Source organism: Branchiostoma lanceolatum, chromosome 15, assembly GCF_035083965.1.
Source record: "Branchiostoma lanceolatum isolate klBraLanc5 chromosome 15, klBraLanc5.hap2, whole genome shotgun sequence".
Taxonomy (NCBI): domain Eukaryota; kingdom Metazoa; phylum Chordata; class Leptocardii; order Amphioxiformes; family Branchiostomatidae; genus Branchiostoma; species Branchiostoma lanceolatum.
The window spans coordinates 4121760-4134430 of NC_089736.1; the positions used below are offsets into that span (position 1 = coordinate 4121760).

General features: G+C 37.5%; 1 protein-coding gene across 5 annotated transcripts; it reads right to left on the reverse strand.

Annotated features, from left to right (window-relative positions):
* Window positions 1–1056: 1056 nt before the first annotated feature.
* Window positions 1057–12294, reverse strand: LOC136420447 (cytosolic 5'-nucleotidase 3-like). Of its 5 annotated transcripts, none has more exons than XM_066407380.1 (9): window positions 12043–12294; window positions 9688–9786; window positions 8943–9012; window positions 8309–8355; window positions 5740–5825; window positions 4778–4867; window positions 3941–4103; window positions 3245–3445; window positions 1057–2747 (listed from the first exon to the last, which is right to left on the reverse strand). In XM_066407380.1, the coding sequence occupies exons 1-9, from the start codon at window positions 12175–12177 to the stop codon at window positions 2646–2648; spliced, it is 993 nt and encodes a 330-aa protein (XP_066263477.1). In that variant the 5' UTR covers window positions 12178–12294; the 3' UTR covers window positions 1057–2645. The 5 variants fall into 5 exon arrangements, with proteins under 5 accessions (XP_066263477.1, XP_066263476.1, XP_066263475.1 ...); XM_066407379.1 differs by lacking the exons at window positions 4778–4867; window positions 8943–9012 and adding exons at window positions 5156–5245; window positions 9090–9159 and having other exon boundaries at window positions 12043–12293; XM_066407378.1 differs by lacking the exon at window positions 8943–9012 and adding an exon at window positions 9090–9159 and having other exon boundaries at window positions 12043–12291.
* Window positions 12295–12671: the final 377 nt, after the last annotated feature.

Sequence of the window (12671 nt, forward strand, 5' to 3'; positions counted from 1 at the left end):
AACCTCCCTTGTTCCAAAAGACCCTACTCCTGACCCACGAAGAGGGGAGGATGAAAGCCAGGGTGGGTTAAGGGCAGTGATTTGCAATAACCGTTTAGTTTCGTGTATAAAAGAATACACTCCACATCTCTCACTACCTTGGGCAAAATTTTACTAATCCAAGAATTTAGTTCAACCGTTAATATACATTGGTCTATTGAATATCTATTCTAATTTGTAGCTTCACCGTTTCAGATAATTGGACAGGGCCCCCTCTATAACATTCTCATTTACCATCTATCATATGGATATAACCAATTCACGGAACTGTAAATATTTTCAACTTTACTGGTTTAAACATTTAGGAATGGAACCCCTAAGTATACAATTCTGAAAAAAATAACCAATAAGCCCTGTCACATGCAACAATTTCTAAACTTTTGTACCATTTTGTACAAGCCTTGCTTAATCACATGCACACACTTCTATCAATTGTCAGCTTAATTAATTGCTTCTCATATAATGCAGTTCATTCGTAAAGCTTTAGATGCCAAGCATGGGTGTTGAGGATACATCATGCTAAAGAATTAGCAAGAATATCTGATATTGTTTAATGAACATGTACCATATCAATTAGTAGAAACTGCATATGACATACAATTTACAAATGTATGCTTATGATGGACTGTCATGTGTACTCCTGTAATTCATTTCACCAGAAATGTTTATCAATGTCTCAGAGAAAAGAACCAGATTCATTTCATCCTGTAAGTGCTTGTAGTATAAATTTGTATGTTATCACTGTTAGGGACATGTACAAATGTATTCCCAGAAATTTCTGAACTGAAAATAGAACAGCAACACTGAATCATGTGCCATGGGGGATTTCCCCTGAAAATGCCAGCCATCGTTAACATTTCATGATTACTGCATCTGACTATGCTGTAGTTTTTGCACTCAACGAGGGACAACTCACCATTCTCCTGCTTAGACTTCTAACACAATTCCTGATGTATGACACTGAAAGATGTGAATATGGCATAGATGTATACTTGTAAGACAGTAGAAAGAACAAAAGAAATCATGATCATTTTATTGGCATTCAGAAATTTACAATATCATCATACTCAGCTATGCATACATGAATACAAGAAATATTACAGAATTCCTCATTACTTCAGTGCTTTTACTGGAATTCACTGAAAGAAGTCATTCTTATGTGACTGAAGCAGCAAGACTCAGCTTAAAATGTCTTTGATATTATTAAAAACGCTGCGGTAGTTTAAAAAAAAAAGTCCTAGTCAAGGAGCGAGGTTAAGCCACTAACAATTTTCAAAAGACCTGACAACTCTTCAATAAAAGTCTACTATCCAGGAGCTGAATTATGTCATTTTTACAAGAGCACCACAGCTAAGTTGAGAACACAAAAATCTGAATAGCTACTCTAAATCTCAATGATTTCTATCGACTTACTAAAATACCCCACACATTCCTACTAAAATTCTAGACTTATATGATTTAGCGTACTATGTGATACAAGCTAAACAGTGCCAGACAACTTAACTACAACTAAACATTTTTCAGTCTAAAATATATCAATTTGAATGAGAAGTTTGAGCAAAAAACAACATTCAACTGAGTATATCTTTACACACTATCCTCCTACCAAAAATAAGGAAATAATACTGACACATTAATGCAAAATGTAAATTAGTTGAGGTAGCTGAAGAACCCACTGTCCTATTAGTATAATATTCTTAGCAGAGCAGAATGACTGAATGTCATTCATAATTCATACTAGAGCCGTAAGCAAAGTTTTACTTTGCCAAGAGTTGCTGACCTGCTATCATATTGGCCAAAATATTTCTTGAAATTTTGAAAGAAATCAGTGAATCTGTCCAAAAAAAGTTGTCTCTGCAACAGTTTTGACTTTACACTAGATGTACTTGTCTGGTTTCTTACTTTACAAAGAACAGCTTTTGAAAATTTTCTCTTTTCTTTACAATGTTTCTTAATAATTTGCCTTACATTTTTAAATGTCCTTTGTTCTAGTACAAGGAGAAAATCTATGAAAGTCAATGATCTGTTGCGAATGCAAGTAGAACTGCCCCCTAAACACTGTCCCAATCAGGCCATACAATGTTTTTGATTTACCCCAGTAGCAAGTAGATAAGAAATTGCTGTAATTGGAGTGCTATCAACTGATGTATCTTCACCCCCTGTTACGGGTACAAGGAAAAACGATTATTGGTTGTTACACCGCATTTTGTCCATTCAATTTTTGTTACAACATAAGGCCATGGAATTCGTCACTTTTATTGGTCAATTCCACAGCTGTGAAAAAGGGCATTGGCTTGTCCATGGTTGTAGACTTTTTCACATTTGCAAACCCAGGTTTACCTTTATCTACAGATGTAGGCCAAGTAAGTACTCTGTGTTATGACCCTTTAATAATAGACCACTAAAGATGTATTCCACAGCTGTGAATTAAGTTACGCCATGGTGGTGAACTGTGTTACAAAAAGTCATGAAGTACATTCTCAAGCCACAGAAATCACCACTAAAAATGCTGAATTCCACAGCTGTGGAATCTATCTATCTAGTGTCTAAAACCAAGCTTATGTGGCCTATGGGGACAGGATATGATAAATTGCCTCTATACTAGACTATAGAATCTTTTTCAAGATAGCATTTGGCACATCCATGGTACTGTCTGACACCAGCACAATGTCATATGCCTCCTTGTATTTTTCTAACCTCTCCTCAATCTGAAACAGAAAAAAGGTTGGCAAATGTTAGTGACAATAGATTTCTATGATGAATGATTGTTATTTCATGTTATACACCTTACAACTGACAGAAAATGACCAAAATACATCACAAAAAGTTCAAACTTCCCTCCAAAAAAATCATCCCAAACACATGTAAAAAACAATGACATTGATTTGCTCCAAGTTGGTAAAAAAGAAACAAGCCACATGATAGGCTCTCAAGAATCATGTGACAGATCTTGTGCCCAGAAAACTATGACTGCTCTGGGTACAAGATTATCCATTGCAGCAGACCCACCTATACATTTCATCCAGAACTGCAATTAAACTATTTTCCCCTTTCTACATTGATTTCTACGGCAAAACATGACTACTGAAGCCAGAAACGAAGAAAAGATAGTGGAAGGCTCAATGTAGCCCATTCCACTTAGCTAAACAAGGATGCATAGTATCTCTTCGCAATGTAACACTTGTAAAAACATTGTGAAACTCACATTGTCATTAAGAAAGCCTATCTTGAGGATATGTTGCATGTTTGGCACCCCGTCAGCCATCCTGAGGTCACCCATGGAATCCCCCATCAGGATGATATTGCGGCGTTCCCTAAGCGTCGTAAAGTAGTCCGAGTTCCGCAGGGCTCCCTCGTTCTTGTTGTACGTGTGCACCAGGTCCCCCTTGAAACCCACCAACATACCCTGTTGACAGACAAGATTATCTTATATACCTCAGAGTCTACAACAATTGTGAATGACAGAGAAATTAGATCTAGTTATACTGTATATACGTACATTCAAAACAAAATTAACAAGCTTCCAGGCAGGTTTCCTTGGAAGTGTCACAAGAAGTGAAATTACAATTCAAGCGGTATATTCTACACTGATTTAACTTTTTTTACCTCAAAGTACTATCTGGCATTCTATTGTCATACATGTTTCAACACTAGCCTGATTTAAACATACCTTTTAAAGTCAACTTGGAATCAACTCAGTGGCTTCAAGGAGCCGACTCAAAAAAATGCATATAAATCAGGCCATTATAAGACAGAATGCTGTGTGTATTATTATCAAAAAGAGAATGAATAGTCTTACATTCTGTAAATAATGCTTAAAATAAGATAGAGAAGACTTTTGCTTCCCAACATACATATGTAAAAAACAACAAATGTGACATTCTGAGGGAACTAAACCCACATCATGGTTGAAGTCCATGTAGTTGGACACGACCCTCATGTTGGCGTACATCTGGGAGTGCTGCTTGATGATCTCCTCCAGGATGTCTCCGATCCCCGCCGAGAAGATCAGCATCGGCACGTTGTGCTCGTGAAGGGCGTGGAACTGCCAATCACAACCCTCTCTGGAGGACAAACAGATAAATGTAGGTCAGTGTGCTGAAGGTCATCATTTGCAGGTTACTCGAAAGCTTTTTAAAAAGAGACTCTGGGAAGGTGGCTTCATGATGCTTTTCTCTTTCTTTTTATATCCATGAAAAATGGAGATATAGTTTTGGGTGTGTCTCTGTGTGTGTGTGTCTCTCTCTCTCTGTGTTTCCAGACTATTGTAGTCAGCATAAATTAAGAGCCTCTAGATGGATTATGAATTTGGTATGTGGGTGGGTGTTGGGAAGAGGAAAGTCAAGGTCGATCTTGGGCCCCCCTGATATGTGACCTTGACTTGAAGTTGTAAAGTATTTTTATGCATAGGAAAAATCAGTGATAGTACAGAAAGCTACACTTGCTTAATGCTTGTTTCTAACCTAGAAGAAAGCAACCATTGTTTACATTCACAAAGAGAGAGGAAATTATTACTATTAGCAGAATTTCTGTTCAAATACACTATAATTGTACTAAGAATTAAGTATTTCTAAAACACATCATTGTGTGAGAAATGTGACTTTGATGTTGTTTTTACCATGATCTCAGATGGTTCTTAGCATAATTAGATTAAGAGGGATTACGGGAAATGATGTCATGGGTCAGGCATGTAAGGTCATAGGTCAAATCCAGGGCGACAGAACACTCAGCAACAAACCTCATTTGAGCATTTGACTCCTTAACAGCGAGGGATAGATCAGACTGCTTCAATCCGCACTCAACGAGAACTCCGGTGCCCTTAGTATACCTGATGACACATCGAAACTTCAACATCACAAACAGGGGTCACTTAAACATCAACATGCACATATCAACAGCGCTGCTCTCTGAGATATAGAACGTCAAAACTGTCCTCTGTTCAAAAGACGTAGTACATGTAACTGACTTCCTTTGCCTTTCTTGTCATTTCTATTTCTAAGTGGCAAAAATATTTGATGAAGAAAATTCTTTCATATTTTTGTTCATTTTTCTACCACGAGAGGCAGCAAGCAGTTGACAGGCACATGTTTATCATTGTTTGTACTGTGATACAAACCTGAGCATAGCATTAGACTCCCTGACAGCTCTGGTGAGGTCTTCCCTCCGGAAGTTGCATGCAACAATAGCTGACTGAGCCTTTGTCCACCTAAGTGTGAATTTTTGACACCTCAGCTCTGTCATATCAATATCATACAAACTTAGGAAAAAATGTTAATCTTTTTAGACATAACATACTTCTAAATTTTGCTGTGAAACAAGATTTTAAAACTTTTTCTTGTAACTTACTTATTATGACTTTCTCAGCAATAAATCATCATGAAATAGAAAAAAATCACATTTCTAAAGAGCAAGTCTTAAAAGCAATTTACACAAGTTAGCATAAAATAAGCGCAATACCTCAGCTCAATAGAGAATGACTGCTTGTCTTTTTAATCTTTGTTTAGTACAACAGAAAGATTTGTCTGTTAAAAGCCAAACTTTTGACTGCAAAACTGCCAACAACATCATACAAAAGTAGTAGAAACAATAGCTGAATAAAACAGTTCATGGACTGGATGTATACAATAAAATATGTGAAAATGTACAGACAGTTGAACACTATCAAGCAACATTCTATACTGCATGCATATTGAAACCTACCACTCCATCATGAAGGGGATCTTTTCCTCTATTGTCATCTTGGCATTGATCTCTATAGGGTAGTAGGTATCTCTCAATTCATCCAGCTGGAAAGAGAAATAATAGAGATATGGTAAGTCAAATTCACTTCCAGATTTAATACTCGAGCATGGCAGACAATATTCATACCATACTCTCATCTCCCAAATAAACGTACCGGTACGTTTATTTTTTTCAGCCTCAAAATCCACCCAGTACGTTCTTATTTTGGACAGTACGTTTATTAATTTTTTGAAAATCAGAGTTTTGCTAACCAGGGATCCCATCAAAATCGAAAGTTTGGGTATTCCTGCCCATATTTCCCCGACATTTTTGCTCATAATTTGCTATTTTTCGGCCTAGCGGCGTTGATTTCCCTGCTGCTATGACCCGGCATTTGTGAAATCCTGGCGGTACTAACATGTCAGTCGATCTCGATACAAAGTAAATGTTGTTATCTCAGACAAAATAAGACGCCACACTTAAGTTTTGAAATCTATTTTTCATATAAACAACATTGACAGTCTTTTCCCGTTCTAGACCATCTGAATTCTTACAGTGATCGCAAAATTTACGCTCGAAAAAGACAAAAACATTGCCAAAAGAACAACCTTGGAACAACGTAATCAACACCATGAATGCTCAAGTTACCATTGAGTCGCATGTAAATTCTACTCACGTGAAATACAGCCTTTCCTCAAAACTTTTAGAATATGAAAATAACACCACATTATGACAGTGTCTTAGCATTAAAAACTGAATAATACTTTTAAAATCTACAAAAACATTTAAATCCTACGGTTCCTACCACAAACATGAAAATTCAGCCCTTGGAAAATCGCCACAGTACAGTAACGCACGCCACTAGAAGTTTCCCACGGACGGAAGAACTCACTTCTACCAAGGGGAAACAGCTCTTTTTGATCTTCCAATAAAACTCTTTTGTCTTTGTCAGAAATGTGTGGTATTTCAAGAAAGTGAATTCCCACTTAATAGTTGATAAACAACACTAAGTTGCAATCTATATTCAGTAATTATCACCTACGATGTTTTGACAAAAATCACTCCCCTACAAACAAATTGGCTGAGTATTCTCAGAACTTAATGTAGCTCTCTGTTAGCCCCACCCCTTACTGTCTGTGTTCCTGTGTTCGGTGCCGCTCCGTCTGACTCGCGCTTTGATGTGTAACATGAGAACCCTGTGGTTTGTGGTAATGTTTTAGATGTAACCAAGGAACTTTTAATCAGAAAGAGAGAGCACAAAATAGAGCAAGCCTGAGATTTCTCACATCTAAACAATGAATTTGTTGACAACTAAGTTTCTCAAAATGAAAGATTTTTTCTGCATACATCAAGGGTAATTTTTGGATTTGAAATTATTTGGATTGCAACAACACAATAAAGGAGAATATGTGATAATGTTCTTTATAATAAGGTGATTTTGTGGAAAGCATATACTTCTAGTAATGTTTACAAAATTAATCCATGTTTCTATATGCAATGCATACATGATAAATGGAAAGTTGAGCAAGAAAAAGTACTAGTAACAACTAACATCATACATGTCATAGTTCAACCTTTTCTACATGGCTTTTACAAATACGTAATACTTGTATTTTCATCGGATATTCAGGATATGGTAATTTTCTGTTCAAGTTCTAAATGTTGATACATTTGTACAAGGTGTTACCCATGCAAGTGAACTGAGAAGTTTGGCAACTACTTCTGTTTTAATGATATGCCAGTTTATACAATAATTTTCCTTGATCACTTGGTTCAAGTTCCAAGTAGAAAATTATGTATCATGTACATTTTCACTTGTTGAATTTGAAGCACCGTTGGCCCCCGCGGGGAACCTATGCCCAATTTTTCCAAAAGTGGAGAAAATGATTATAATTTGAACAAGATATCTACAGTTATTCGGTTCATTATTTACATACTTATATAGAATATGTAAATAAAAAGAACCTACGTGCTTATCATCTTCTTTCCCTAAGACAGAAGTAGCATGGACACAGTTAACGTGTCGATTTGGTAATTTTCCGGGGGGTACGTTTATTCCGGGGGGTATGTTTATTAGATTTTAAAAATTTGTCCAGGGGGTATGTTTATTCCGGGGGGTATGTTTATTTGGGAGATGAGAGTAGGTCATTGTCATATTCCGATTCACACATGTAGTCACATAGATTATGTCAAAATAATGTCTGCTACATTCTCCTACACAGGGCCTAACCTATACAATGTACCTTAGGGGGGCTCTGCTAAACCAGGCTCTCCTAAACTTTTGTGGGCGTGACCCTATCAGAGAATAAGCTTTACCCAAAGAAAACATGCAGTTTTCTGATTGGCTATCAGCTGGTTAGAGGCCATGCCCACAAAACCTCAGCCGGTTTAGCAGAGCTGAAACAAAGAAGAGAGTAGAACAGTCTCCTGGGCTCCCGGGGATCGAACACGGGCCCACCAGTCCAAAAGACTCCAAAAGGTACATAGTATAGGCCGTGGGCAAGGCTCTGCATAGGAGAATGTTTAACTATTGATTATGAATACTTACAATTTGTTTTTTTGACTCTGGCACCAGTGTTGAGTCTTCTAGTACATCTGAAACAGGACAAAGTGGTTACAGTCTACTGTAAAAAGTGACAAAACCAGCAAAATTCATTTCAATGATTACCAAAATGTTGGTATGTGGTAAGATATAACTCATACGTTTTAACCTGGTTCTATGATGATGTCACCTTGCACTGAATCACATGCATTTTAACATGTATGTATCTTGCTTCCAATGATTATGGAAAAAAAAATAACGTAACATGAAATATTTACACCATGGACATGCGACATGCAAAAATGCACTACACAGCAGTTGCAGGGTAGGGTAGGGTTGGGTAGGGTTCAATGCGAGGATTTGGGAATAATAACTCTGCATAAGCATAGGTAGATTGTTTTGGAAACTTTTGTGTGTGGGAAGACTTTTCCCCACATCTTTTGCAACCAGATCTAGATTCAGACCTGAGAAATTATTCTCATACACTGTAACCAAAGCCTGATGTGATGCAGTGCTCTGAGGTCTCTGTTGATAATTTCACAAACTGCAGCTAGAATAATGCACAATTTGCTGCCTTTGCGGAGGTTTTGCGCTCTACAAATGCATTTTTAACCCAATAATTTTGCATTTCCCAACTCACTGAAACTTGCAGCAACTCTCGTGCCTTTGTAGGCCCATCTGGTGATTGTGTAGTCAAAATCAGTGATGACCTAAGATAAGAATTAACACATATGATCTGTAATGAACCATGCGACTTTGCGGGGACGCGGTTTCCCTAGCGACTTACTGTGACACGTGGCACACCGCTTCCCATTGATGGAGAAACGAGACAATGTCATGTCAAAGTCCGTGATTATCTGGAAAAATGGTTGGAGAGACAGAACATTGGTTTATACAAGAGATGGGGACTAGGAACACTTGGACACCTTGACTGTCACAGTGGGTGATGTTTATGATATAATACATTGAATTTGAAAGTTATGAGAATCTACATGTAAAACAGAGGGAGAGGAACATTGTAAATACAAAAACAGGGAAATTTTTCTAACGTGAAATATAATTGTATTAAAGAAAAGGCACAAAAGACTATTAACACATAGAACACCAATTTCACATGATGTGCCAGTACTGTAATTATTGGGATGACTCCTTTGACACTGCCATTCAGTTTCACTACTGATATTATTTCAAAGACTTCATGTCTACTCATTTATCATATGAGCTCCCACTAAATCAATGTTTAATTATGCATGTCTGAAAACTACCTGCATGTCATAAAATAATTTTTTCAGTGAAACATCAAAGATGGTATGAACTGCCTAACTCTAAGAAGTGTTTTCCTCTATTTTCTAGGACAGACTCCACTCTTCAGACTATCACTTCACCTGTAGTTTACTCTTTCCATCCTGGATCAGCTGACACAGCAGTTTCTCCACTCTCTCTTTATCCTTGATGTAGACATTTTCCTTCTGAAGTTCATCCATCTGTGGACAACACAAAAATGTGATTGTGAATCTTCACTTGATAATCGATATCTTGTCTTTACAAAAAACCTTATAAATGATACTGCAATGAACTTGCAAGCTTTTGTGTCCTTTGTGTATTTTTCAACCTCACAACTCGGTTTTAAATCTTAACCATCTTCCTGCTGCCTATCCCAATTTGGTGCTGCAAGGCTGACTTACTGGGAGCTAACCCACTATTTGAGTTGATTTGCATACATCACAAACTTGTCTGTTTCACACCTGTAATTGCAAATTTACCATGCACAGATTTTTTTTGCATACAGAAAATCCCACCCTTTATTTGGGGTAACCCCTTGAGGGATCAAGTGCTCATGAATATTCATGACTTCAGCTCCCTCCAAAACAGATGATGCAACGGCATCAGCTGTTACTATAAACAGATCCCACTCCGGTCATTGACATTGCACACTAAATTAGAACAGACCAAAACAAACTGACCATGCCAACAAACACCCCTTGCTTGTGAGATTGCATACATTGGTAGACACACATATTACAGACTCAGATAGAGGACATTCAAAGACAATTTACAAAAAGCAAGTTGTCTGCTGTCACTGCTGTGAATATTTGTCATGGAAATGAAATTTTGATTGATATTTCATCCCATGGGGTCCTCTTGGCGCATGATAAATTGAAGTATCGGTTGATCGATCAATGCCTAATTGTGTTTTTAATGGAAATTTAGGTGGACATTTGACCTACATTTGAGCTTCGTAACTTATATTGTCATATTCTTATTCGTGTCCAATTGCAGACTAACAGTAACATCTGTTAGTATATACATGATATAAATTGGCCTGGGCAATATCATTGTTTAGTTTATGCTTGCTCACCAGAAAGTGAAAATCAAGACAATCTAAAATTGCAAAATCAATATTTGAAACTGCATCCTCTGGCAAAATCCTATGTCTGGAACTCTACCACAGTATGCAGTGGCCTTATTTTTAGTCCAGAGATGGTCATATTTTCAGTTAAGGATAAAGGTGTCATGTTTATATTGAAAGTGCTGCCAAGGATAAGGTCAGAGTTGATGTTGGCCAAAGGTTGTTGTTATGAACAGAAATAGCAACAATTCTTGCACTGCTAGCACTTTGGATGTACTCTATGTAGTCTTGTCAGGAAACCACACCTTCAGATAAGGATAAAGGTGTCATGTTTATATTGAAAGTGCTGCCAAGGATAATGTCAGAGTTGATGTTGGCCAAAGGTTGTTGTTATGAACAGAAATAGCAACAATTCTTGCACTGCTAGCACTTTGGATGTACTCTATGTAGTCTTGTCGTCTTGTCAGGAAACCACACCTTCCAATTCTGTTATGTAAATGATTTATCATCTAGGACTAGTCGAGTAGGTTGTCTTGAAATGCACCTAGCAATTGGGACATTGCAAAGATGGATTGTATGTCTTGCATGAGCTGCAGGTGCAAATGGTTGAGATCTGTTTTTCAGTAAAGATACGTCAGACGTCTGAAACAGAATTACTGATTGCACCTGGTTATGATAATTTTTTTTGATATTTCAACAAAGTTAACATTATTGCATAAGTCAGTAATTTACATGCATGTTTACCTCCCGCTGTTGGTATGTGTGAAAGGGACCTGTTGTAGCTGACTTTTGTGAAAACAGCCCATAATAATCCAATTTTGTGGACATACCTACCTGTGGCAAGGAGCAAGCTAAGACGTTTCAGGGCGGCGTCTTTAGACTAGTTTTACCTTGCCGTGTGGTACAATGTAAGAAATGAGATAAGATACCAGACTACACTGAAATACACTTACTACAAGCTACTCTACAATTACAATCTACAAGATACAAAAAACACAACTACATACCTTAGATCCAAGGTCACAACTGACTCATAAGACAATCACAGCTTCCGAGATCTCCTCTGCTAACAATGGGTTACTATCTGATTGGCTACTTTCACTAGCCAATCAATTGCTTACTTATCCCGGTAATTATTGCAAGCCCCTCCTGCATATAGCCAAGCTACTAAAAGTATGTCTCAAGACCATGTATGTTACAGTAGTTTAGAAAAACGTAATAGTATAGTAATACTTATAACGTTACTTTAAATCAAATATTAAGTTATAGCGCAGTGGTAACATGATTTTTCGGCTGTGCGAATGTAGTACGGGACTCGGTGTAAACAATAAAAAGTGATTGAGGAAAACATTGTGTAAATCCCAAGTAAATCAATTTCTAAAGCACCCACCATCTCAATGATCTTGGTCCGTTTCTTTGGGCGCCGGCCGGACAAAAGGTAGCCGGCCAGCGCGGCCCCGGCCAGGGCACAGGCGGCCCCGGTCACCACTGCTGCCGTAGTGTTCCAGCCCGATGTCCGCGCCATAGCTTGTTCGGAAGGAGAAAGAGCTAGCAGACGGTACAGCAGGATATTTATAGAGAAAACGGGACGGATAAATACAGCAGAGCGACGCCAGAAATTTTAATCTATGGAAAGACCAGTAGACGATACCAATCAGAGGTCATCGGATAAATCCAAAAAATATTTCAAATACATGAATTTAACAATCTTATTCCCAAATGATAGCACTTTGAATGTAATATTAATTCTAAAAATAATATCTTCATAAGCTAGATAATCTAGATCAGTCTGGCTACACATTATTATATATATTGTAGCACTCCCCTACTTTTAGAATGAACTCTACGAATGACCTTAAATAGGGGCAGTACGTTTTACGTTACCCAAAACATATCAGTTTCTTCTTCAACTATTACCAAGAAGGCTATTACATTTTATGTAAAGCTTTTATGTTAAATGGCGTAAAATTGAAGCTTTCTTGTGTCTATCTCTGACTGATTGTTGAGATTCCTCTAAGT

Coding starts and splice junctions, on each gene's coding strand:
- LOC136420447 (XM_066407380.1), bottom strand. CDS start 12,177: ATGGCGCGGACATCGGGCTGGAACACTACGGCAGCAGTGGTGACCGGG. Junction 4,104..4,777: donor GAGTCAAATGCTCAAATGAG/GTTTGTTGCTGA, acceptor TTTGTCCTCCAG/AGAGGGTTGTGATTGGCAGT. Junction 3,446..3,940: donor ACATGGACTTCAACCATGAT/GTGGGTTTAGTT, acceptor GTCTGTCAACAG/GGTATGTTGGTGGGTTTCAA.